At 44.3% G+C, this 27192-nt stretch overlaps 1 protein-coding gene across 1 annotated transcript in view; it reads right to left on the bottom strand.

The window, feature by feature from the left end:
- Positions 1-354: 354 nt before the first annotated feature.
- itga8 (integrin, alpha 8) overlaps positions 355-27192 on the bottom strand; it is a 42237-nt gene continuing 15399 nt past the window's right edge. The window contains exons 13-30 of the mRNA XM_071915895.2: positions 26818-27015; positions 21698-21743; positions 21435-21542; positions 18920-18975; positions 18282-18439; positions 18008-18139; positions 17752-17819; positions 16841-16988; positions 15917-16009; positions 13791-13870; positions 13180-13260; positions 12192-12297; positions 10762-10920; positions 2783-2899; positions 2560-2673; positions 2323-2424; positions 2073-2195; positions 355-1963 (exon numbers count right to left, since the gene is read on the bottom strand). Of these exons, the coding sequence (XP_071771996.1) occupies positions 1874-1963; positions 2073-2195; positions 2323-2424; positions 2560-2673; positions 2783-2899; positions 10762-10920; positions 12192-12297; positions 13180-13260; positions 13791-13870; positions 15917-16009; positions 16841-16988; positions 17752-17819; positions 18008-18139; positions 18282-18439; positions 18920-18975; positions 21435-21542; positions 21698-21743; positions 26818-27015 (1979 nt within the window). The 3' untranslated portion in view covers positions 355-1873. The remainder of the gene's footprint in view (positions 1964-2072; positions 2196-2322; positions 2425-2559; positions 2674-2782; positions 2900-10761; positions 10921-12191; positions 12298-13179; positions 13261-13790; positions 13871-15916; positions 16010-16840; positions 16989-17751; positions 17820-18007; positions 18140-18281; positions 18440-18919; positions 18976-21434; positions 21543-21697; positions 21744-26817; positions 27016-27192) is intronic.

Below are 27192 nucleotides of genomic sequence, written 5' to 3'. Positions count from 1 at the left end.
AATAAACAAATAAAAGGTTAAATAGAGAGATAGGATTTAATAATCTTGTCAAGCTGAACATTTCATATATGATTACGAATGAAGCCTAAGTTAAAGTAGAAATCCAATGAGTTTTGAATATAAAGGAAACTGTGAAATGAAAAAGTGTAAGTGCTATCAAGATGATAATTTTTCAAGACAGTGACACAAGTATGGGGTCTCTGGGTTTAACAGTTAAATAATTAACCTTAATAAGATGTTTGGACCAGGGACAAAGCTATGTATAAAGCTATGCTGCACTCAAAGTGTCATCATCCAACTTAAAATTTTGATATGAAGTGAATGCAGTCTCAAAGTTTTTTGAGGGTTCTTAAATGAACAGTGTTCTTGTTGAAGCAAACACGCTCATGACTTCACTCTCTAACTTGGTCATGTTGGGCAGGCCAAGCTAAAGTTCAGTATGATATCACATAATCAACACTGAATGTTGTGTAATTTTGAAAGACATATAATTCCACATTTGAACACTGGTAATCGAAGAACACTTTATTTCAATAAAACTTCACAATTGATACAAAAACCAAACATGACTCAAATATGAGACGCAGAATGATGTTTGAAATTTACACTAACAAGCCCTGACTCCTTTGTAGTGTCTGTCTGAACTGGATGCATTAAGATCAGATATATAACTGACAAATTCATTAGATTCAACAATTCATTGTTGAATTCCATACAGGTACTTGCAGTAATGTACACAGTATAGACTCTCTACAACTTGCTGTTAACAACATCTTTGATATGGAGTGTTTATCTTTGCAACTAGTTTCTGAAGTCTTATCAACTGCCACATTTGAAGAAAAAACAAACAGAGAAACATGTGAAGCAAGACCTTGAATTAGACGGGCGGGGCTGGGGAGATACGGTCTGTTTCTTCACAGCCAAAATTCAATAGTCATTATATTAAAACAATAATAAATCCTTAATTTGTGGTCTCCTTTCTTCCTTCCACAGTCTTTTTCAAAAGTTACGTGGTGGGGCTTCATTCAATTTGAAGAATTATTTTCTGTTCAGCAATACTCATATCTAATATACTAATGAATCACTTATATACATAAAGAATGGAAACATTAAGCTCTAATAAAATAATGCCAGTGTAAACAAGCTTCAGTATCACGCAACGTCCAAATATTGCACATACATTCATAAATATACACATCACCTTTGTGCCTTTGTGTGTGTGTGTGTGTGTGTGTATGACATAACTTTACACAGCCCATTTTTTAAGTAAAACTAGGATGAAGGAAGCTGACACAGGAAGACACCAGAAGGCATGAGCTGAGACACCTAATGCATATGTAGAGCACACACACATTCATACACGCATACTTACACATATGCATGTACACACATACGTACACACAGACACGCACATACACACACACAGACACACACACAAGCACTCGTGCATAGATCTCAAGTCTCGCTGTGCCTCACTTACACAGACACACATGGGAAAGAACGTTTAGCTGTTATAGAAACATTTAAAGCATTGTCTTCACAACAAAGTCCACTCTGTCTTCAATTCTGGTGCTTCATCAAAATATCCCACCGACGTCTGGATAAACAATGGACATGTGTGTGTGATTGAGTCCGTTAAGCGTGTTTTGGTCCCAGTCTGTCTGGTTTGAACTACGTTTTTTGGTCCCAGTCTGTGTGGCGCTGCTGTCTTCAGTCTGTCCTTTCAGTTTCAGTTTCTTTAACAGGGAGGTAGAAGACCTCCAGCCAAGAATATAGGGTCCACCTGCAGATCTCAGATCTGATTTAAGTTACTCAGAAGGTGCGCATCCCTCCCATACCACAGTCCTCCGATCAGGAGCTGTCATGTATTGTCTTAGGCATCTGCTGATTGGTCAGACGTCAGCTGCTCCCGGTCTGAGACGTCATCATCTGCCGGCGGCCGCGCCCGGTCGAAGAACCCACACTGAGGGAATCACAGTGTTGGATAATTACACAACCACAAGGACTGCTGAGGATGGTGGATGATGTGTGTAATTGCATGTGTGTGTGTGTGTGTGTGTGTGTGTGTGTACCTTCCACATGGCCAGTGTTAGCATGGCCAGCACCAGCAGTCCCAGTAGTATGGCCAGGATGATGACCCAGAGGGGAACGGCAAACGCCACATCAGGAGTTCCCCATAACACCAGCGTCCCCATCTACAATACATAGATACAGAGTTACTCATCTATTTATAGGTTCTGATAAATTTCTCTCTCTTAGGGAGACACACCAACACACACATATCCACACACACGCACACTCCCGTTGTTCCCTCAGTCTTACCGAGGTGGTGTGCTGGGGCAGGGTGGGGGGTCGGATGCGGTAAGGCATGGCTGTGACCGTGAAGGACACAGTAGAGTTGAGAAGGTAAGGGTCGTTACGGCGCTGTAAGACATATAACATTATAAATCAAAACATGAATCACAGTGATAAAAACACAATCATAATACAGAATGATAAGCACAGAAAGAACAGAAACAAATGAACCAAAAAGTTGAGATGACAAGCAGAGACGGCGACCTGTAGGAAGGTGTGGGCCCAGAGTCTGGAGCGGATCTTGACCACGGCGCTCTGACCGCGATCCAGCCGGCCGACCACACACATGATCCTCAGACAGCTGATATTGCTGCAGTTCTACGGAGAAACAGAGAAGTAGGTGAAGGCTGGGAGACAGAGAGGAGGGACACATTACAGGAGCGTGAAACACTCAGGAGTTCGTCTTCTCGAGAAAATGTATGCTTACCAAGGTTTTGCCGCTGTAACTCTGGGCAGCGCTGACAGCTCGTTTGTGGCGGTGAGGAGGAGCACTGCTGTTCCTCAAGAAACCCAATAATTCTGGTGTGTCCTGGAGAGACGAGATCTGAGAGAGATGAAGTGAGAGAGAAACACAGACAGACAGAGAGAGAGAGACAGAGAGATGTCAACAGTTTGACTATTTAACTTTTTGTACTTCAATGCAACTCAACTACAAAATATTAAAAGAAGTAGATTCTTAGTATAGACATTTGAACAGAACTGTCTATTGTATTTCAACAAGCACACTTACGTATTTACAGTATAGAAACATATTCAGGTCTGAGCTATTGGTCTTTTAGAATCAAACCAAACTTTTTTACACCTGTTCCACAAAGGTAAATACTAAGTTGTGCCAATGTTCACAGTCCTTGGTGTTATTTTTAAATGTTCCCTCTACAGCATGTGTTGAATTCTCACGGATCTCCACATGTTGACGTGTTTGTGCACAAAGAAAAAGGGCTTGTGTCTTTTGAGGATGATTATTACTCAGAAGATACACACAGAAGATACACACATCGGCCAGAATGAGGGGTGCTGTGGCTCTGCTGTTGCTGCAGTGCGGTCTGTGTGGTTCATGGGCTCTGGAGGAGACCCGGGACACGGCTGCTCAGATAAATTCACTAGACCAAGTTTTGGCTCAGGTGGACCTGCTCAAAGTCATACTGGACAACGCCATGAGAAGAGTTGAGCGACTGGAGAAGGAGAACGAAGGTACTACACTGTGAGAAAAGGGGGGAATTACTGTAGTAAAGTAGATGATGAGCATAAAAATGAATGATGAAATGAATGGATGAAGAAATTCTACAAAGATTTAATGTGCGGTGTAAGGATCAAATGTTAGATGTTACTAGATGTTTTTAAGGAAACATTTCAACTGTTTGCACTTTTTATCTAACAGCCTTAGTGACCACAGTCATGGTGCGAGAGACTGAGATGGACAAACTGAAGAAAAATGCAGGTACTGTACACGCGTTTCAGAATTAAGTCTCAACTGTTTCCACCAAAGGACAACATCTAAATCTTTGCCTTACAAACATGCAGCTGATCTGACCGTCATGGAGACCAGACTGACAGCCAGTGAGAAAGAGGCAGAGAAGCTGAAGACAGTGAGAATAAGTAATATGTGGGGAAAAATTAATCTATCATATAACACATACTTTATCAGCATAACACTATATGAGTGCTAAATGTATTGATTTCCCCTTCTACTGTAGCTTTAACGGCCAGAGTGTCAACCTGTGAGAAGAATATAAAGAAGCTGCAGACAGAGAACACAGGTAAGAAAGAATCAATCAATCAATGTTTGTAAAAACATATCTTTGTGCACAGATAAATTCGTCTTGTATATCATTATTTTTCCAAATTCCATAAATCCATCGATACTTAATCGATACAAATTTCTACTTCTTTTTTAAATCTTGGTTTCTAGGCTTGAAAACCAAGCTGGATCAGCTGACGAAGGAGAACACAGGTACAGTAAGCTATACAACGGATTTTCAGGGAAAAGAGAGAGCAGAGCAGTGGGAAAAAAACCTATTGAAAAACAAAGTGACACATTCAACTATCTACATCTATTTCAAGCAGTAAAACTGACAGTTTTGGGGGAAGACTGACAGCAAAGGAAGAAACTAAAACTGAACACAGGCAGCCATCTGATAAAGACACTAATACAAAGCTTGCGTCAACTGTTGAGTTACTCACAGTAAAATATATAATCTCTTCCTGTTGTAAACCTAAAGATCAGAATGGCAGACAGTGAGAAGGCTGTTACAGATCTGAAGACAGAGAATAAGAAGGACTTTTACTTTTTTCTTTAAAGTAAGATTGTGTAAAACTTTTGATAACCATCTTTGATTTAAGCCCAAGGAGCCAAGCTGACAACGCTGGAGACCAGACTGGCAGCTAGTGAGACAGAGGTGGACACCCTTCACATACAGAATACAGGTAACACAGGGAGGACATGAGTTGTCCACTCTCCATAATGGACTCTGGATGAAAATCAGATACTGTTGTTTATTTCTCTACCTGCAGCTCAAGCAGCAGATCTGGCAAACCTGGGCACCAAAATGACAGCTAGTGAGACCGAAGTGACTGAGCTGAAGAAACAGACTACAGGTGCAAAAAAAAAAATTCTAAATAAGGATGGCATAATCAAAATTACAATATACAAGAACATTTTTAACATTTTTTGAGTGTCTCTTGTTTTGTACTGTTTCCAGGTCAAGCAGCAGGCCTGACAACCTTGACAGACAAAGTGACAGCCAATGAGAGGGAGGTGACGGACCTCAAGACTGAGTATACGGGTAAAGAAGATTTCATCTTTGTTCAAAGATGTGTTAGGAGATGAAATACAAAGAGAAACAAATGTGTCATTGAGTGATCTGACAGAAAGAGGTTTGTTGAAAGACAGCTTTGAAGAAATGGTTGAATGTTGCTGTGATTGCAGCTCAAACAGCCAAGCTGACAGCCGTGGAGAGCAGACTGACAACCAGTGAGAGTGCGCTGGGTGCCCTCCAGTCACAGCACACAGGTAGCAGGTGGAGAGGGAGAGAGAGAGAGAGAGAGAGAGAGAGAGAGAGAGAGAGAGAGAGAGATGATTCATTCCTCTCATGGTGATGGAGATGACAACAGTAAAAAACAGTAAAGTCGGAATGAAATGTGTAGGATGTGACTTGCTGATTCCTCGCAGCTGATTTGAGATGCTTGGCACACCAACCACTGTTGTTTACTTTTCTACCTGCAGCTCAGGTGACAGAAGTAACTAACTTGGGGACCAGAATGACCGGCAGTGAGACAGAGGTGGCTGAGCTGAAGAACCAGAATACAGGTGTAAAATATATTCTATATGAGGATGGCAATATAATACACAGTAGCATCGATGTAAATACATTAAATCCTATGATCAAATGGAAATAAGTGAAAATAAATGCTGTATTTGTGTGACTGCAGCTCAAACAGGCCAGCTGACGGACTTGGAGACCAGACTGACAGCCAGTGAGAAAGAGGTGGAGGAGCTGAAGACTGAGAGAATAAGTAATGTGTGGGGAAAGAATTTCAGCATTTATACAACGCATTATATTTATCAGCTAAATGTTATAAGTGTGTTAAATGTATCACTTTCCCCTTCCTGCTGTAGCTCTACGGGCCAGAGTGGCAGACTGTGAGAAGAACATAGAGAAGCTGCAGACGGAGAATACAGGTAAAAGAGAATGAGAGAATCTCAGTATATCTCAATTCATGTAATCTATTGCTATGGAAAATGTCAGCCTCTGTACACAGATGGAAAGAGTGATGGCGATGCATTTTCCCCATTTCTATAAATTCTTTAATTCTCAATATGCAAAATAAATTATTAAAAATGTGAAATAATATGCTAAATAAAAAAAGAACAAACATCAGCAAAGAGACGATGTACAGAGATTCATCACCCTACGATATTTTAAGTGTATTGTCATTAAATGCTAAAAAAAAAAAAAAGACAGGTTTGATGAAATACAGATTTGAGATAGGAGAAAAAAAGAAAATAAAAAAAAAGATGTTGGTGAATATTTCTGTGGCTGCAGCTCAAGCAACACAACTGACAGCGTTGGAGAGCAGACTGATAACAACTGAGAGAGAGGTGGACGATCTTCAGACAACTAACACAGGTATAATCATATTATACCTATATTGTAATAGGTACATCTGTTTAATTTACTAGCAGAACTGATTCTACCTTATTCAGTAATGTATCCACTGTTTACTTTGTTGTTAGATCAACTGTATCCTTTTTAGTTGACTGCTCTGAGACACTTTGGCAATTTTGTTGTTATGACATCCATGCAAATAAAGCATATTGAATTGAATTGAATTGAGAGAGAGAGAGAGAGAGAGAGAGAGAGAGAGAGAGAGACAGCGAGAGAGATACAGTTGTCAACAGTTATGTGTATGTAACTTTTTGTACTTTAATGCAACTAAAAAATGTTGAAAGAAGAATAAGCATGAATTATTTTCTTAAAGTAGACAATTGTCTCTTGTATGTCAGCCAGCCACACTTACATATTGAGTGGTTGGTAATGAATTGATGACCCTGAATGATTACAGCTCAGGATGCAGAGTTGACAACCATGGGGTCCAGAGTGACGGCCAATGAGAAACTTGTGAATGATCTAAAGGCCAGCAACACAGGTAGTTACCATATAACTTTGATTTTTGATTATTTGTGAAATAGATCAGATAAGATCAATCAAACAGACAATAATCACATTTCTCTCACTGTGATTCTAAAGCTAAAGCAGCTGCAATAGTAAATATGGATGGCAGACTAACTGAGGTTCAAGTGGAGGAGCTGAAGAACAAGAATACAAATGGCATTTCTGTGGCTTACCACATTTACCTAATGTATTGCTCAACTCTATCTTCAGCATCGCCATTCAAAAGTAATTCATGTACCAATATTCTTCTGCTGAAACATATATCAACAATGTTGTGCTGTTTCAGCCCTGGACACCAGAGTGACAGCCAGTGAGGGCAAGGTGGAGGAACTGAAGACTGAGAATGCTGGTAAAGGAAACAGACAGAAAACAGCTTCTACTTAACATGATTGTTTGGCATTCTTGTTTCTCGTGGTATCAATGACATTCAACAGCAATTCTGATACTATTCTGATCCCATACATATTAAAGATTTCATTCTATTTCAGCTCTGGTCACCAGACTGACAACCAGTGAGAGGAAGGTGGAGGAGCTGAAGAGTGAGAATACTGGTAAGAGTCAGATATCAGATTTGGGGATAGTAAGAAGTTTGTGTGTGTGTGTGTGTGTGTGTGTGTGTGTGTGTGTGTGTGTTGTGTGTGTGTGTGTGTGTGTGTGTCAGGGGAGGTGGACAGAGTGCAAGCAGATTCGCAGCAGTGCATTACACTATATCCTTCTCTGGGCCTCACATGGACAAAATGATGCGGCCCTGTGTTACGCAAGGTTGACACCATCAAAGAGACAATGTACAGAGGTTCATCAACCTATGACAGTTTATCAATAGATGACTAAAGAAAAAAAAAATTGTGAAAATTTTTGTGGCTGCAGCTCAAGCCACCCAGCTCACAGCCTTGGAGAGCAGACTGACAACAACTGAGACAGAGATGGACGCTCTTCAGACAACTAACACAGGTGAGAGAGAGAGAGAGAGAGAGAGAGAGAGAGAGAGAGAGAGAGAGGTTGGTAATGAATTAATGACCCTGAATGATTACAGCTCAGGATGCAGAGTTGACAACCATGGGGTCCAGACTGACAGCCAATGAGAAACTGGTGAATGATCTACAGGCAGACAACACAGGTAATCACCATATAACTTTTTGATTTTTGATTATCTGTGAAATAAATCAGGTAAAATAAAACAGTCAATAACTATTTCTCACTGTGATTCTACAGCTCAGGCAGCTGCAATAGTAAATATGGATGGAAGACTAGCTAACAGTGAGCGCAAGGTGGAGGAGCTGAAGATTGACACTACTGGTAAGAGTCAGATATCAGATTTGGGGATAGTAAGAAGTTTGTGTGTGTGTGTGTGTGTGTGTGTGTGTGTCAGAGGCCATGAACAGAGAGCAAGTCAGCAACTGTTACAGTACATTATGCTATCTGCTGAGCATCCTTGGCATAGCAACAAAAAGTGAGACTTCTCTGAGGTAATCTGTTTTCTCATCCATGTCTCCTACCTGCTCTAGTCATCTACACCAGAATTCATGACATTGAGAGAGAAGTGGATGAAGTCCAGCTTGAAACCACAGGTAAGGTATCACATGGTATACAGTATGTCAGTTGTGGACTACTTGTTGGATTAATAAATCATCAGAATTGACCAGTGAGTAAAAAAGTCATGTAAACTAACCTATTAAACGCTGCCAGTGACACAATAAATATCATGCTTTATTCACAGACAGACCCAAAGTGGCCTTTTCAGCTGGTTTGACCAATGCAGGCTTCATCGGACCCTTCAATGGTGAAAACACTCTGGTTTATTCCAAAGTCTTCACCAACTATGGCGATGCTTATGATATCACCACAGGTACTGCACACATGGCACACTTTACCACTACAGTACTCTACACCATCAAACTAATATCTACATTCTACACTATTCTACATTTCACATTCTAAAACAAACGGTAACACCAATATGGTAATGTACTGAACATGAGCCCAGACCTTCCATACATATGGGCCCTATTTTCATGAATCAAGGTGCAAGTGCAGGTGATGGTGCAAGTTCATGGCACTAGTTCACATGGGCGTGACCAACAGATTTTTTGTAATTTCGTGACCAGCGGTGCTGGCGTAGCGGTGGCACGCCTGCGGCACAGTTGTAAAAGGGTTTGGATTAGGAAGAATACATTATCAGTAGGTGTGGTAGGGGCTGGCGTCAATCATGGCCAATCAAATTATCTCCTCTCATCCCTTTTAAAAAACAGCGCGCTCCCCCCCGCGGCGCACTGATATCCTTGTCTGGGAGGTGCAGAGTTGCAAGGCACGAATATATGGCACCTCTGCGTGAATGTGAAAGGGCAAAATTGCTTATACACTGGAAATTATGCTTTTATTTGCCCTTCACATGGGTCTCAATGTAAGTGAATGAGAGGCAAAGTACATTTTTGCGTACTTTGTGGCATAGTGTGACAAAAATGGCACAAAACGCCAGCACCTGCGTTAAGACGTGGTCTGAGTAGGTGCAAATGTAATTTTTGATACCAAAATTGCACTGCGCCACCTTATTTGTCTTGACATTCCCCTCTCATCCACTCCAAGCCCATTTTGGCACAAGTGAAGCCACAAATTCAGTGAATGGGCGGAGGTGGAAAAAAAGCCAACAAAATTACCACTTCGCCAGCGTTAAGTCGCTGCCCTTAATCTGTGCCGGTGGCCCATAAAGTCTAACACTACACCAGAGCAGATTCTATGGAAACTCAGCTAGACTACATGCCCTCCTTTCTTTTCCCTCCTAGGCATCTTCTCAGTGCCAGTCAAGGGAATCTACTTCTTCAGATACACTGCCATGGGCATGCGCACATCCAACAAGATGGGTGTCTACTTGACCAAGAATGGCCAACGTGTCTTTGGCAACGTCCAGGACAACTACTTTGGAAGCCATGAGTACCTCTCTGGAGGAGTGGTCCTACAGCTGGAGAGAGGAGACTGGGTGGAGATGCGTCTGCCTCAGAACTGGGGCCTCTATGACGACGAGTTCAACCATAACATCTTCTCCGGCTTCCTGCTCTTCTCTACCGCCTGATAGGATATAACTCCCCTTTCTAACATACATTACAGTAGAGAAACTACATACAGGTTAGAAGCTGAAAACTAATGTAATTTGCCATGTTATTGTGAAAGATATCAATCAATACTGCTGTGTATATCTGACTCATTTTGTATTTTTCGTAGATGATTACAGCTTGTAGCATTTCAAAGTTTGAAATAATTCTGCACTTTTTGAAATAATTGTGCATTTTCTTTTTGAAATAACTGAGTAGATTCTCTACAGATGATATCATATAATTGGTAACTACTCCTGCTCTAATCTGTGCTAAGAAGCTCCATGCTCCATCCTTGCTCCATGCTTTGAGCCAACTGGCAAAGAACATGGAGAGCAGCCAGAACCAAGGGTGGAATTATGTTTTAAATAAGCTACTATTAATACAATGAATAAAGTTTTGAATTGCAGTTTCGGTGGCTAGTCATTGTGCTTCATCTTATGGTTGGATAAGAGTGTCAGTTAATGCCTAAAATGTCTTAATTTCAAATCCACCTTTCCAATGTTCCAGTCAAAATGTAATTTTGATAAGAACTAATTATACTGTATATTTAGGTACACAAATGTGTGTTTGAATATGAGTCTATGTGTGTGTGTGTGCGTCTGCGTGCATGTGCTTGTATATTTGCATCTGTGTGTATGTGTTACCTGTAGGCCAAGTGGGTTGAGGCTGGTGTTAGTCCGGCAGCTAATTGGTCCGTCAGTTTGAATCTCCATGGCATACAGCAGGTTCTCATCATGGAAACGAGAAGGCCAGCCTACCTGGAGCTCAGCCTCCCGAATACTGCTGGGACCAGAGTTATGGAGCTGGAGACGAGAGAGAGAGAGAGAGAGAGAGAGAGAGAGGGGAAACAGAAAGTTATAAGGATATTGTGCTCTTTCCCCCTCTTATTATTAAGCCTCTAGTGACTGAGGCTATGATTAGGTTATCATTACTGTGTGATGATGACATTGGCCACCTGTTTTTTAGGCTAGACTAATACCAACGCTGCCTTCAGCCGCTGGGGAATGAAATAAGAGACGAGTTAAACCTATAGCATCACCTGGCTCATCGTTCCACAGAAAAAATAGGATAAATGAATTATGAGATTAAATGAACCATCAATTCAATAAGTCCTTGTTCTGCCCCTTATCCCCATCTCTCCCTCTCTCTCTCTACCTCTCTCATGCACACACATGCACATACACACACACACACATACACTCACATACATGCATGCTCATTAACACTGGAGCGAGTCATCCAAACAGGACAAGATCCTGGCGCTGCGAGGCAGGAATTCGGCGAGAGCAAAACTCCGGCCTCTCTAACTAGAAGCAGCTGCCAACTGGGAAAAGTACAGCAAATGAAAATCATTATCAGCTGCAGGACCGGCCAGACAGCGCTGCACTCCAGTTCAATGGAGCAGCCGTCCCTTTAAAACAAAAAGAATTCGCATATACAGCAAACACAGGGACATGTGCATGTACACACACACACACACGCACACATGCACACGCATTGTAAATTGTCGCCAGTCTGTCTGCCATCCTCCCTCCTTGTATCTATTTGTCTGACTCTTTCTTCTGTACCTCTGTTTGACCTCAGCCTTCCCCTCAGCCATTAATATCCATAATACTGTGTCCAGTCTTAAGAACAGCCCTCCCTCCCTCTCCTTCCCTCCCTCCTTTCTTCCTTCCCTCTTTTCCTCTCTCCCTCCCTCTCTGTTTTCCCTCCTTCTCTCTCTTTCCCGCCTTCACAGGAGTAATTACTCCTGAGCAAGAGGCCTTTGATCAGGCAGAACCCCATGCTTTATAGGGCTACTGGTTTTAGTGTGTGTGTGTGTGTGTGTGTGTGTGTGTGTGCGTGTTACTGTTTACTTCACCTTACAGAGGCCCCTTTCCCTATAGTCTAAATTACGGCTTTCTACACCTATTTCTCTGCTCTTTTCATCTTCATCCTCCTCTCATAGACATGTGTTCTGACCAACAACAACAAAAACAACAACCAGGCAGTCCTCCATTTTCTTTCTACCTGCCATTCTTTCTTTGTCCCCTCCTTTACTGTAGTTTCAGCCTATGTCCAGCGTGTGTTTTACCTCATAGATGTGTGTTACTTGTGGTCCCACATCATCCTCTTTGACGGGCTTCTCTTTGGGCTCCCAGCGAGGGAACGGCAGCACCACCTGAGAGGGATGAGACACGCTGGAGAAAGGAGAAATAGTCTTTTTTTACTTTTTTAAATGCATTTTTTTTCATACATGATCATGTTTGAGCAAATACCATCATTATGTATTATAGCAACTGTCATTTATCTATAAAAATAAGCTGGATATTACTGACAAGCCTGTCAGTAATATCTGACAGGCTTGTCAGATTTTACTCACAACCTTTTAATTAGCAAAAAAAAGAGTTTATTTATACATTATTTTCATTATTTTGCTTTTGGGAATATTATGACATAATCATGACAGACAGGCATTCATTGCCAATACACCAGACATTAGGTGTGAAATAAGAAATTGTATGTATGTCCGAGAAAATCTTTGTTAACTAAGTTACCCATTAAAAAACTGCTCTCAATAATGACTAGTTTGTCCCAAAAGCATATGACCTGCATCACATGATATAATTTCCTCAGGAGGAAAACAGAGTGAGGACTGCAAGGAAGAATTCAAGGCAATTCTTCCATATGCTCCACTCCCATCTGTCCTCCTCATCTCCTTCATCCCAGATCCTTTTCTGTTTGTGTGTACAACTGACCAGACCCAAACCATGCCATGCTAGGCTCCAAGCTTTGAAGTGTGAGTGTGTTTGTGTGTGTATGTGTGTGTATCAGAGGGCATGTATGCATCCATGTGCGTGTCAAAGGGCCAGATCTATCCCATGTGCACATCATTAGTTCAAATCTATTTCTAGAAGCATGTTTTCGTGCTGTGTTCCATCTGCACACGTAAACAGACCACGAAGTTGAGACTGCAGAAACCTGACCAACTGTATCGTTGAGAGACAGACACAACAACAAGGAAACAATGTCATCGCTTCTCTGCGACGACACACTTTCATACGCAAAGACGCTTGACTCACCCACGAAGATCGAGCTGAGCTCTGGCAGCGATGGACAGATTCAAGCTGACTGGGTTGCTGTCAGAGTTATCTTTGTTGGAGCTGCGGAGAGACACACAGGGATTTTCTATGAAACATAAGGCACACAACTAAACACAGGCCACACCTACTATGCTGTACATATCTATGAGTTGCTTTCATTTTCCATACCTAATTGAATTAAACATAATGCTTACTAAGAGGGATGCAAAACGGCTGCCACAAAGTAGCCTCTGTGGGGAGTCGTGATACAGTATGAAGTGAAAGCAAAGGATACAAAAGCTCACTATAAATTCATATAATTATGTTCAGCAGACTCAAAGGAGAATTTCCCAGGCAGTGGGGTTGGCCAGTCTGCAACAGTGTGTGTCTGTGTCTATGTGATATATCAAAATCAATACGATGATGCAAACAGTGAACATGTTGTGTTCAGCTTGTCTCTTCTCCAGAGTTCCTCTAGGCGTCTGTCTCGTCCTGTCTCTGTGGTTTGGACGAGACAGACATGGCTCTTATTTACATGGGTAGAAGACAGTCAGCCCTTTGTGTGTGTGTGTGTGTGTGTGTGTGTGTGTGTGTGTGTGTATGTGTGTCACCTGTGGATCTGTAGCTCGAAGCTAATCTTTGGTCCGGCGTCTTCCAGCCTCTGGACAGAAAACCGCAGACCGACAGACAACTGGGACGAAATGAGAGAAAAGACAGGGAATGAGTAAATGCCATGAAAACTGAGGAATGGTGGGGAACAGATGATGGGGTGAGAGAGAGTAGAGAAGGGGAGCAAGAAGAGGACAGGTAGAGAGAGACAGGGGAGAGAAGACAGAAAGAGGGAAGAAGAAGAGAGAGCATACATCAAAGACCATGTCACGCTAGTGACATCTGTTTGCGTTCAGTAATAGACAGCAGCCTCTCTGCTAACTAGATTTTCTGTTATTATATAGGTATAACCTGGCTCTGTGTGTGTGTGTGTGTGTGTGTGTGTGTGTGTGTTGACTACAGGGTCAGCAGAAATCTGTAGTCTGAGAAAATCCAGACTACCCTCCACACACACACACATACACATGCAAACATACTAAACACGTGAACACACACACACACACACACACACACACACACACACACACACACACACGCACACACACTTTAAAGCTACAGTTAGGTTTCTTGTCTTTCCCCAGTTTAAATCCCCTGTCTTCCGGGCTAACTCATAACATGTGTAGGATTTAGTTCATCATCAACTGTACAACAACAATGTGTGTATGTGTGTGTGTGTGTTTGTGAGCGTACGGCAGTGTGTATGTGAGCTCTGCTGAACAACAGGTCACACACTTAGCCCTCTTGAGGGAAATGACAGCATGCAGACTCACACTACCACTTCAATATTCAGGCTTGAGGGGGAGGGGGGGGGGGGGGGGGTTATGGACTTGGACTACAAAGTCAGCCTGTCTTTATGAGACACATTAAAGGAGCCATAAAGACCCAAACAGACAGGGGAATAGAGACCAAATGTATCTCCGTCGTTCAGAGAGAGGAGGAGACATTGATCTCAACGGATGTCACTATAAACTATGACGCTCCTTATTGCGGATGCCACATCAGAGAGGGCAGGAGGAAGAGGATTCGTCCCAGTAAAACTCTGAAGAGGCAGCGGAACGAAGAGGACAACTGTATCGATCACAATCACCCAGAAAGAGAGTGAGTAAGAGAGAAAGAGAAAGAGAGAGAGAGAGAGAGACAGGCAGGAAAACGGACAGACAGGTGGAGATACTGATGCCATACAGCTTTACTTTACTCCAGGCATGTACCTCCTACACCGGGTCAGCCTTGGCCCTGTTCAGTGAGGCACTGCAGCTGTGCAATGAGGCACAAGGACTGAACTCAAGTGATGAAAACTATTTAGTTGCACAATATAACCCGGCCTCTATGTGGGTATGTAAGTATGTTCTGCATAAGCTCGTGGATTCCTGAAGGTCCAATGGGGCAAGGGGAGAGTTGAATATGGGAAACATCTGGACGGTTGGGGAGCACACACACACACACACACACACACACGCACATGCCTTGTGCATTTCACAGGCCTGCTATGCTCCCCTCCCCCATCAGTGAAACACGACCACATAATTGATTTATCAGAATATGGTGTGTCACCTCCAGAGCTCAAACACACCTCTGAGCTGGCCTTAGTGCCCCGAGGAAAAGCCTGCATTCACAGTCATACACCTTCGATACACCTCCCCCTCCCTCCCACACACACACACACACACTTGTACACATAGACACAAATACTAGCTAAAACGCACTTCGGCACACATGTGACATACTTTGCGGCACACGTGCACTGACAAAGCAAACGTGATAGAATTTCATGTCGGAAGGGACCACTCTTTACTTTACAAAGCCTTGGCTTCCTGCATGTGTCAGCCAGCCAAGGGGCAAACGGATTATCATACGCAGGCACACACTAATGCACACTCCTACACCCACACACACACACAAAGTGAGAGTGTGAAGCCTCGTTAAGGGAGTTGGAGTGAGAGGAATGCGGGTCAGGGTGATGATCAGTTATCATTGGAAACCATCAGTCAGTGTGAATGAAACCTGAAGAGTGACAGCTGATGGTTTTGGGGGAGGCAGTTAAGAAGGACATTCTTGTGAAAGGTGTGTGTGTGCGTGCATGTGTGTGCGTGTGCATGTGTGTGTGAGTGTGTGTGTGTATAAAACTCACCTCTGTCCCTGCCACCATGGGGTTCCCCAGGTCACACACCACCAGTCGGGAGTCATTGACCATCCTGTACTCACAGTTCAACTTAGACAGAGACTAGAGGAGGAGAGGAGAGGAGAGGAGGGGAGGGGAGAGGAGAGGAGAGGAGAGGAGAGAAAAAGAAATGAAGGAAGGGAGAAAAGAGGAGTGAATGAGATGACAACGCAAAGCGAATGAAAAGGACAAATAGACAGCAGGGAGATTTAGAGGAGTAGAGGTTAAAGTAAAGAATGAGGGGAGAATAAAGCCAGAGTTGGGGGGGAAGGGAGAGAGGGAGAGAGAGAGAGAAAGAGATAGAGGGAGAGGAGAGGCAGAGGAAAAGAGAAAGAGGGAGGGTGGGGGGAGGCAGGAGAGGAAGAGAGTGATGAATGCTCTGACACTAACAACCTCATCAATCAAACAGCCCCATTACACACTCATTAGCACACACACACACACGCACACACACACACACACACACGCACACACACACACACGCAGCAGTTGACCCCATCCATTTCCTTGGTCACTAATGCAGCTTGTAAATCATAATAGGGGCTATTGGGCTATTGCCAGTAAAGCATGGCCTGATAGCCTTGCCTTAATCACTCCAAACAAACACACACCACAAAGACACTATGCCAACAACAGGACGTGATGTAGTCATGTAACTGTAGTCTCAAATCGCTCACTTCCTCGTTTCATATGGTCAATTGGCTTATGCTTCAATCATGATAAGACATCTGCTTCAATCCTACATCTATTTTCAGCATCCACCCTACTGGCACTTAACATCAAACCGGGGTAATTGATTTCAGACAAATGTGAATTTGTGCACAGCTGTGTGTGTGTGTGTGTGTGTATTTGTGTGTGTGCGCATGTGTGTTACATGCGTGAGTGTGCAGTTACCTCCACCCTGCGTTCCACTCCTATGTAGTCGGCCTCTGGTGGTATCAGTGTGTGGAGTTCTGTCTCGTACGCTCCCTCTCCTCGGTTCACCGCACTGATGGTCAACATGACCAGATTGTCATCTCCAATCACAAGCTCTGAGCGGTCCCTGTGTGTGTGTGTGTGTGTGTGTGTGTGAGAGAGAGAGAGGGAGTGTGCGTGTGTGTTTTATTTTAGAGAGAGAATGTGTACAGAGAGAGAGAGAGAGACAGACATCGTGTCAGTCATGTAGAAGGCAGAGAAAATGAAGCACATTACTGCTCCTATATTTAGGTTTATCTGTAAAAGTAAGTTTCATGATTTTTCGGATTGGACAACCACTCAGTTTCTCCTCACTTTTGAAAGGTGACTATTAGGAGATACAAGGTTTTCCTATGCCAGTGAATGTATGTGTATGAGAGTATGTTGTGGTGAGTCTGTCCTGCTTCTCCGTTCCTGTGAAGGCCTCCACTCTGCTGCATGGAATGCAATACCCCTGACCCCAACAATAACCCTAACACTGACAGAGGTGTGTATGTGTGTGTGTGAGTGAGTGTGCGTGTGTGTGTGTGTGTCAGTCAGCATACGGTGACAGGATGTTTGTATAGTGCTGCCATGGTGATATCATACAGCTGGAAACACTAGAGAGAGTCGGCTAATCCACGCACACATATGCATGTAACCACACACACACACGCAATATGGGACTATAATTTGAACAACTTCAGCATAAACGTTGCCCATTGTGTGAGGAGAAACAGACATGCCCTAGTTGGTTTGCTCTGTGTGTCTGTGTGTGTGTGTGTGTGTGTGTGTGTGTGTGTGCGTTTGGCTGTGCGAGGCATTGAGTGTTTAGAGGTTGAGGTCAGAGGGTGTGTCAGTGTCAGTCTTACATGCTGGCAGAGAGCTGCAGGTCCGGGATACACATGTTGTCCTCGCCACAGTCCAGCAGAATGTAGGCCTGAAGGGAAGAGAGGCACAGGGAAGGAGATTCTCTTGATGCAAACTTTAAGGTACACTTGTAATTGTAATGTAATGCACAAATACTGTAGCTGAACTCTGCCCGAAGATACATAAATCACGACGCACATGCATGCAAACTCACACACCCACATACACAAATGCACACATGCACACACATACACACACCTGTTCTTGGAGGAAGGTGCTGCTGTAGTGGTTGAGGACAGGTGGGAGGTCTTGGCCACGAGTGGGAGGAGCCAAGCTGTAGTTCAGAGCCAATGAGATGGGAGTTAATTTGTCCCTGAACTCTTCCTCCTCCTGAGAGAGAGAGAGAGAGAGAGAGAGAGAGAAAAGGGGGAAAGAAATGTCTATTTAGTAAACTTTGTATGGTTTGAATGGAGTACACTGCTAGCAATCAGTGTGTGAGTGTTTGGATGTGTGCAGTGTGTGATTTGCTCACTCTCAGGTAAACGGTATAGTGTAGGCAAGCACGCGGACGGTTGTGCCCCAACGTTAGGACCCCTGTGCGCTGAGGCTGCTGGGTATCCAGGAAGAGAACTCTCTTAACTCCGCCCCTGGTTCCTTTTAACCAATCCAACTGCAGCTCCGCTTTCAGGTCTGGAGAGAAGGGAATGATGGAGAGGTAGAGATGGATGGAGAACGGGGAGGGAAGTGGAGAGAATGAGAGTGAGTGAGGATATGAAGCCAATCAGACACTCCCTAACTGCTAATCCACATGGTCCAATTACTCTGTGTTTGTGTGTGTGTACGTGCACACGTGTGTATGTTCCTTTCCATTAGGTGTGTACGAAGGGGCCCTTGGTGTCATTTATAGGCATGTTACTCCTTAAGGTACCATTAGGGAGTGGAAACAATGTGTTTTACACCTTCACTGTCTCCTTCTGTCTCCCCTCTCTCTGTTCCCACCCTCCCTCCCTCCTTTGTTCTCCACTCTGGTCGGTGCGGTAGAGCAGCGGTTTTGCAGAAGGAAACCCTAATGGGACGTGTGACGGATCTGGCTCTGACTACCGCCAAGCCCACTCCCTGCTTCCCCACTTTACCTCCCTGTCTTCCACAACGGCGAGCACAGCTGCTTACCTACAGAGCTGGGGATCCCCACTCCACTCACTGCTGCACACACATCCACCTTCAGACTGGAGGAAGAGAATATGAGGAGGGTAGAGAGATAGAAAAAACGAGAGAGGGAAAGAGGGAGAGAGGGAGAGAACATTGAGAGAACTGTGAGCCTGTTGCACATGATCAGCACACATTGCTGAAGCACCCTTGTGGGTACAAACAGCTATTTTGAAAATAGATTGAAATGCACACCAGTATTTAATGGGGTGCTGGCCCACGGGAACAAAGATTCAAAGTAAAAAATTGTAGCCACACTACCATAGCTCCAATGCAGAATTCCAAAACCAACGTTTCAACAGCAACGTTTTAGACGTTTTATGAGATTTACTCATGATACTGTAAAACACTTCTGATAAAGGTGTCTGCTAAATGACATATGGTAAATGCTATGTGTCATCACACCTGTAGGAACTGTTAGCCATGCATGATTTGAAGGTGGCCACCCTCTGCCTGACTTGATGCTATCCTGTGCAGCTGCGCCCATGAGCAAGGCATTTATCCCTTCCTTTAATCCAGGGGGCTCAGTGGGAAATGCCTGTGAGCCCCTCCCTTAGACACAGAGACATGGGAGACTGGGAAATGTTTCTGCATTTCCTCCATCTGTGTGTGCATGTGTGGATGAGTGTATGTGTGCAATGCATGTGTGTGTTGTTATCGCCTCTTCGATCAGGAACAGGAAAGCGACTCCCACACATGGAGCGCTGCACTGTTAATATCCTGGAATCTAAGGAAGCTCACACACATCACGCTCCTGATCCTGCACTGAAGACTACACAATAGGCATGAGGTAAATTACTTCATCTGATTAGTGTTTGTTTGGTTTCAGTCTATGTAGCGCTCTAACAACCAAAATGCAGATGTTGGGGAAGCTTGTGTGTTTGTTGTTAATTAGGATCCCCATTAGCTGACGCAATAATGATAAGCTAGTTGTCCTGGGGTCTAAATGTGTACGCTGCATGTGTGAGTTTGTGTGTGTGTGTGTAAATATAGCACTCTCTCTTAGGAACTATTCCCCCAAGTCATTTTGACCTCTCCAGGTGGTTTCATGCATGTGCAATGTGTGTTGTGTGTGAGTGTGTGTGAGTGTGTTTGTGTCTGTGTTTGAGTGGGTGTATTGGAGTGTGAGTTTAATAAGCACTGTGTGTCAAACTCAAGTGTATGCAGTGCGGAAATGACCCCCATATTACTGACAACAGCTCTGGTCCTTGGTTAGTCATTACTGTATGTAATTATCCCCAAAATGCATGTGCACCCCACTACCCTGCGTGCACACACACACACACACACACACACACACACAAACTGGTCACAAATTGGTCTGTCAGTGGGGCAAAGCCACAATCTCCGAAAAAAGTCCCTTCCCCCCTACCCATTTCCGCTTAGTGACAATGACCGCTCAAACCAAGACTGGTCATTAAGTAGCCGTCCCTCCTTTTCCTCCATCTCTTCATCCCTCCTTCATCCCTCTCTCCATCTCTCAGACAGACACTGCAGGAAAACAACCCAACTGTCCAAAAGCCTTCACCCCCCAGAAACAGAAGAGACTCAGACATCCCTTAATTCTGGGAGCTGCTGTTTGACTTACTGCGTGTGTGTGTGTGTGTGTGTGTGTGTGTATGTCTGGGTGTGTGTGTGTGTGTGTAGCTCCATGTTCTGCGGTGTCCTATCTGATTCCATACCTCTGACCAAAACTTGGCGGTTTATTTGAATAAGCTGAGTTTTGTTTTGACAGAATTCCACAGTTTAGTGCTCTCTGTCAATCCGCCTAGAACCCTATTCCCTTTTCAGGCCCTGCCAACACTCACACACACACACACTCACACACACACACACACACACACACACACACACAATGGCGACTAGCCGACCACACTTCTCCCGTCCAAATAGTCCTACAGTGGTTCCAGCCCCAATAAGTTTGGACCAACAATAGACTGTGGCGAAGCAGCAGGAGCCTTCAGACCCATTCAACCTCGACTAAACTCACCCCCAGACCATTCAAAGCCAGCCCGCTACCCACAGGAACAATAATAATATCAAAATAGCATTATGCGGTTTCAAATTAATTGCAGAGTCCCATAAATCGGAACTTGTAAGTTATATGAATTCTGTACGTTTTATGTGGATACGCTGGAGTGAAGTCTGAGCTACATTTCCCAGAGTATCATTGCAATACACACACAGACACAAACCCTGGCAGACGCTAGATGTCTAGGGCACAAGGGTGAAGTATCCATCACACTGTCAACGTGTGTGTGATGCGTGTATGCCTATGTGAATGTGTATACTTTATACTGTATACCATTTCATACATTGTATACAGTATATGCAGTAGGATTTCTGATACAGATGTGATGAACTCTGCAACAATGGAGCTCATGAGTCTCTTTTCCATGCAGGACTTTGATCCCTTTTGTTCCAATGCACCTGCACACACACAATGACTCTTATCTATACAGTATATGCATGTACTTACCAGGTAACCATGATATCTGTGTCTGGCAGGTGACACTGTCGGTCATCAGGGTTCAGGATTCTGGGAGTCAGGATCATCTCAGCCTCCACTGACACTACGGCACGAGCCCTACACACAAATACACACACACACACACGCACACGCACACGCACACGCACACGCACAAGCACATGTTATGTAATACATGAGACGATGGTGATAAGAGAAGCCTTTCAAAAACGATTTCTAGATTTTGTCACACAGAACACAGGGTGCATTCTTACCTGTATACTGACACCTCGCCGGCACCAAACGCCCCTACTATCAGATCTGTGCAGAGAGAGAGGGAGAGAGAGAGAGTGAGAGAGAGAGAGAGAGAGAGAGAGGGAAAAAAAGAGAGAGAGAGAGAGAGAGAGAGAGAGAGAGAGAGAGACGGGAAATAGAGCTTCAAAGGATGCCACAGATGGGACTGATTTCAAGGTCTCCAGCAATCTTCATCAAACACAGACTTCTCACGTTTAACACACACTCGTGCACACACACACACACACACACAACGTGAGATTGCGTCAATTGAAGTTCGGGATATTACCATGCTGCACATGACTCAGGTTCATGGTTCAGACTGAAACCCTAAGCAGAACATGCGTGTACGTGTGTTGTATATGTGTGTGCATGGTGTGTTGTGTGTGTGTGTGTGTGCGCGCGTGCGTGTGTGCGTGTGCTCATACACGTGTGCACGCTGCGAGAGAGGGACCCCAACAGTGCATTCCAGTGCCATTAGAAAGTTCAAATCGCTCCAATCACGTCTCGCTAAATAACAACAGAGTTTCCCAACAGCCTGCGCAGCAACCAGCAACTCCTGACTCTAAGCAGCAACAGATCTCCTCTATATGCGACTTTATTTGTTTTCATGGAGTTTGTGATGAACACACTCTTAATTGGCTCTCAGAGTTTAAAATAGAGCCGCTGTTTAATGGCTGCGGTTAGGGGACACATACCAATGAAAGCCGCACAGACACACATCATATACACAGACATAGACACAGACACACACATATATATACACACACACACACACACACCAGTGCTGATTAAAACAATCTGAAACTGTAGAGAGGGGCTTAATGGATACAAGCCTCCACTGCCAGATGCAGGCAAACTAACTTGTGTGGTGCTGAGAAAGAGAAAGAATATCCTCACGCTGCTCAGTGAGAACCAGCTATCGATCGACAAATCTATGGTAACTTGGAGCAGGAGGATAACTTTTCAACTGTGCTAAGCTGGTCCAGTCCTTATACTAGACTGCCCTTGTCATTTAGACAGTGTCAGTGTGTCTTTCCACTCTAATGTATGTGAAGAGAAGGGGGCTAATTGAATCCAAAAGAGGCACATCTGTTTCTGCCTTTGGCTGAAGTCACAGAGTCCCCCTGAAACCACAACATTAAACATTAAGGCCCTGTCCCTCTCCCCCTGGGGTGCGCTGTATGTGTGTGTGTGTGTGTGTGTGTGTGTGTACTGTATCAATGAGCCTGCAATGAGAAGGGACCTCAAGATCTGGGTTTCGAGTGGCAGTCGGAGAGGTATGGAAAAGGGGGAAAAAAAGGGCAGAGGAGGGGGGAAAAGGATAGGAAGAAAAAAGAGGGCAGCAGCTTATGCACTTGGCCTTTAAACCACAATCTGTGAAAGCCATCAGAACCAAGGTGTGCTTTCAGCAGAGGGAGGGACGAGGGGGGGGTGAGTGAAAGAGAGGGATTTAGAGTGAGAAAGTGAGGGAGAGATCGAGAGATGGTGTGAGAGAGAGAGAGATATTGAGAAAGCTCTGGGACTTGTGCTTCCAACAGAACTCAGCTCCCCTTCCACATTCCTCCGTCCATCCCACTGTTGGAGTTGAATAATCTAGAAACCTAACTCCACTCCTGCCATAGGTATGTGTGTGTGTGTGTGTGTGTGTGTGTGTGTGTTCCATACAGCGCTTGTCTGTCCTCCTTACCCCAACTCTTTGTTTGCTCTCAAAACCACTGTATGACATGAGACTGATTTGTGGAAAGGGCACCTCTGGGGCTAAGTGTGTGTGAGTGTGTGTGCGCGCGCATGGCTGCACCTCGGGCTAAATCAAATAACGGCCCACTTTCCTCTCCAAGTCAATCCCATTTCCTTACACACAGGAAAGCATGGCTGCCACTGTTGATTTGAGGTTAGTGTATGTGTGAGTGCTTAGAGACACACCGACACATACCCACCTACACACACACACACACACACACACACACACCCTGACACACACTCACTGTTGGCAGGTCCAGTTGCAGGTACTTTAGGGGGTAGGCTTGGTAACTGAGCTGCTTTAGCTGACGGTGTCTGTCCTGGACTGTGAAAACATGGCCTCCATCCAGAGTTTAGACAGACTGTCAACCTGTCACTGGCTGCCTGCTCTGACTGCCTGCTTGGCTGGAGGGGATGGACTCATTGATGAAATGCCAAAGGTCAGTGGCACTCAGTGGAAAAGGAGGTGGTTTCAGAGATGGTGTTGTACCGAGGGATCGGGATTTCTACATTCCTGGATGCCTGTTTGGGTTTTTAAGGCTGTTCAATGACTTGCCAACTGCTACGCAATTTTTTTTATACTAAAGCCCACTGTATCATTTTTGCAACAGCATCTTTTAATGGCTGGTAAATTGTCTGTAGGTTACCAATTCCAAAAAAAACAAGAACTTCTTTGTTAAAATAGATGTTAAAATAGATTCTGATGAACATAATTTGTATATAATAGTGGTGGATTTGTGTAATCACATTTTTGGATTGCCTTCTCAAAATTTCATTAATTGTCATCATTATGGATATAAACACACAAAATCTGTTCCATGTGCACTATAGAAAATGTGAGTTTCTGAATTCCAGTATATGCCTGTGCAAAAAGAAAGATATTCCGTTTTTGCAGTTCTTTTGTTTTCAGAAATGCTTTGTATCAAAAATACACTGGGCTTTAAAAGAGCTCAAAATAAAGATGGTCACTGAGTAGGCAAGTACAGACATGGAGCCCAATAATCAACTTTACACCTACTTACCAACTAAATGACCTTCTTAATTGCCCCCTACCATCACCACACACACCCAAACCTCCTACTGCCCTGTCTCTACCTCTGTGACTCTCTCTCTGCTGGTGTGATTGACAGGTAAAACATTGACAGTCTTTGACCCTTGACCCCTTGGCTGAACCTAATCTCCACCCTCAGGCCATCTGACCCCCCTTCTGACACACAGCTGACCCTAACCTTAACTCCAGCCTCAGCCACACCACGGCTCAACTGCCCACCCTCCCAGCGTCCACTGCATCGATGCAGCTCCTCTGCTCTGCTGCCTCTATGGCTTCCTCTTCGTAACACAGACGCCTATAGCTGCACATTGGATCTAGTTGGTTCTCAGATTTTGATTCCAAGAAGTTGACTTTAGTAGCCCTGGCTGCTCATGCCATGGATCTAAAGCATTGTGGGTGTCCATCTGGCTGTCTGAACTATGCATGTCATCTTGTGTATGTACCATATTTCCTATAATTTTCCACTGTATGCTATCTAATAAAAGCTGAAATACCATAAAGTAATCTTCAGAAAAAAAGGATAAGTGCACTAAAGCTAAGAGAGGAGTTGTGCTGTGCAAACTAAAACATCTCTTATATATATTCATTGAGTAGTTCCAGTGTGCAGTCTACCAAATCTTCATCTTCTGCTCATTTTTTGCTCTTCTTTGTCTTCTTCTTCTTTCTTTGTCTTCATTTTACTCTGCTCTGTTTCAGCTTCATATTCCTCCTCTGCTCATTTCTCCTCTCTCTCTCTCTGTTCCTGCAGTAGCGTCATGACGTTTAATGTTGATGGGAGCATATGGCGGCTCCACCAGGCCTCGCAGACGCCTGTGCAGTCCTCTCATAATGCTGATCAAACATCTCTGGCTCCTTTGAACAGTGTGACTTTACTACCCTGCTAACGACACACCATGTGTGTGTGTGTCTCACTTCCGTCAGCCACCTCTCTAATGACAGACGACACAAGCCCCGCACGTTTATGTGTGTGTGTGCTTATATGCGTGTGTGAGTGTGAGTGTGTGTGTGTGTTGGCTGACGGTTCTGCCACCCATGAGCTTCCACTCTGCTTCCTCCACCAGAGCTTTCCCAAAGGGCCTCAACCAGCCTGTGTTTCAACTCAACCTGTAATGCTGATGTGTGTGTGTGTGTGTGTGTGTGTGTGTGCGTCTGTGTATTTACAGTACAGTGTTTTTAATTCAGGATCTCTGATTTGCACTGGGTCTGCTCAGGGTCTGGCTTTGACCTGGAATCTGGCACAAACTCAACACACACTCTCCAGACGCCAGTGAAACCGATCACAAGCCGTATGTGTGCATTTGTGTGTGTGTGTGTGTGCACGTGTGTGTGTGTGTGTGTGTGTGTGTGTGTGTGTGTGTATGAATTTCCAGATATCCTGTTTGTGGAATGAACAAATCTGTTATTATAGCAGAATGAAGAAAAAGGGGGGAAGGGGAGTGGGGGCAAAGAAAAGAAAAGGGAAAAAAAAAACGAAACAAATTCTCCTTTTCAGCTTCATCTGTGGAAGCACTAAGCCGGAGCTATGCTGAGTAAAGAATGGTTCCAAATTAGGGAGAAAATAAGGTAGTAAAAAAGTGGATTTACAGACCTGCTTTGTTTCAAACGACTTTTTAACAGCACCCGATCTGAACTAAATGATCGTGTATATAAACAGCTTCGCACTCACTCAAACGTCTTCTCCTGTTCAGGCCTTTGGTGCTTCTTGTGCTGTGTTTTTTTTTTTATTCCATAAAATCAGAAAGAGATGGTGTCAGATGAAGTCAGTAGAGAGTCGCCATTTATCGTGTAATTGAATACTGGGAAATTTGTCTACTTACTGTGTTATTGATGTGGAGTGATGTTTGAATGTCTGGCAAATAGACTGAACACTCGGATAATGTACGGTAATACTCCTCTATTCTTTCACTCCCAATCTCTCACTCTTCTCTCTCTCTCGTTCTCTCTCTCTCTCGTTTTCTCTCTTTCTTGAGCACTGTAAGGCCCCAGAGAGTGAATGTGGCCGCAGTTCATTGGCACTCATCCCTATACCCCCTTCTTCTGACTGATGACTTTACCAGAGGAGAGGAGGAAAGCAATACAGGAGAACATGGAGATGGTAGAAGAGGAGCGAATGGGGGGGAAACATGAATTGTGGAGGTGAAGAATGAAGAGGAGGGAGGCACTAAGGAGAGGAGTTGGAAGGAAAGGAGCGGAGTGTAAGGAATGTAACGCAAAGAAAGAATGCCGATTGTAACAGAGAACAGGGGGAGTTGAGCTGAAGTCGCAGCTGAACAGTGAAGGCTAGACTCTTTGTGTAGGAGTATTTACCGGGGTAATGGTTGTTGTCCAGGTCTCGGCCCCCTCTAAGAGTGAATCCGTACCCAGGCGGGCTGCCGCTGGGGGTCCAGGCTGCTCTCAGCTCCTGGCTCAGCGTCAGGCCTCGCGCGGCCACGTCTCTGTTCCCGTTATAGATCAATACTCTGCCTCCGCGCTCCTCTCCTCCGAACGGACAGCCCACCGCCACGTCTGAGGGACGACACAGACGCATGGTTTAGACATCAGCGGGGTTAAGGCCCCTCTGAGATCCAGGGAGAAAGAAAAAAAAAAACATACAGGGAGAAGGAAAGAGTGGAAAAGAGCCAGAGCTTCCTTTACCTGCGCTGCGGGACCGACTCAGCATGGTCATTTCCCTCTTCCCTGTCA

Source organism: Centroberyx gerrardi, chromosome 12, assembly GCF_048128805.1.
Source record: "Centroberyx gerrardi isolate f3 chromosome 12, fCenGer3.hap1.cur.20231027, whole genome shotgun sequence".
Lineage (NCBI taxonomy): Eukaryota > Metazoa > Chordata > Actinopteri > Beryciformes > Berycidae > Centroberyx > Centroberyx gerrardi.
This window is presented reverse-complemented; position numbering and strand designations above follow the sequence as displayed.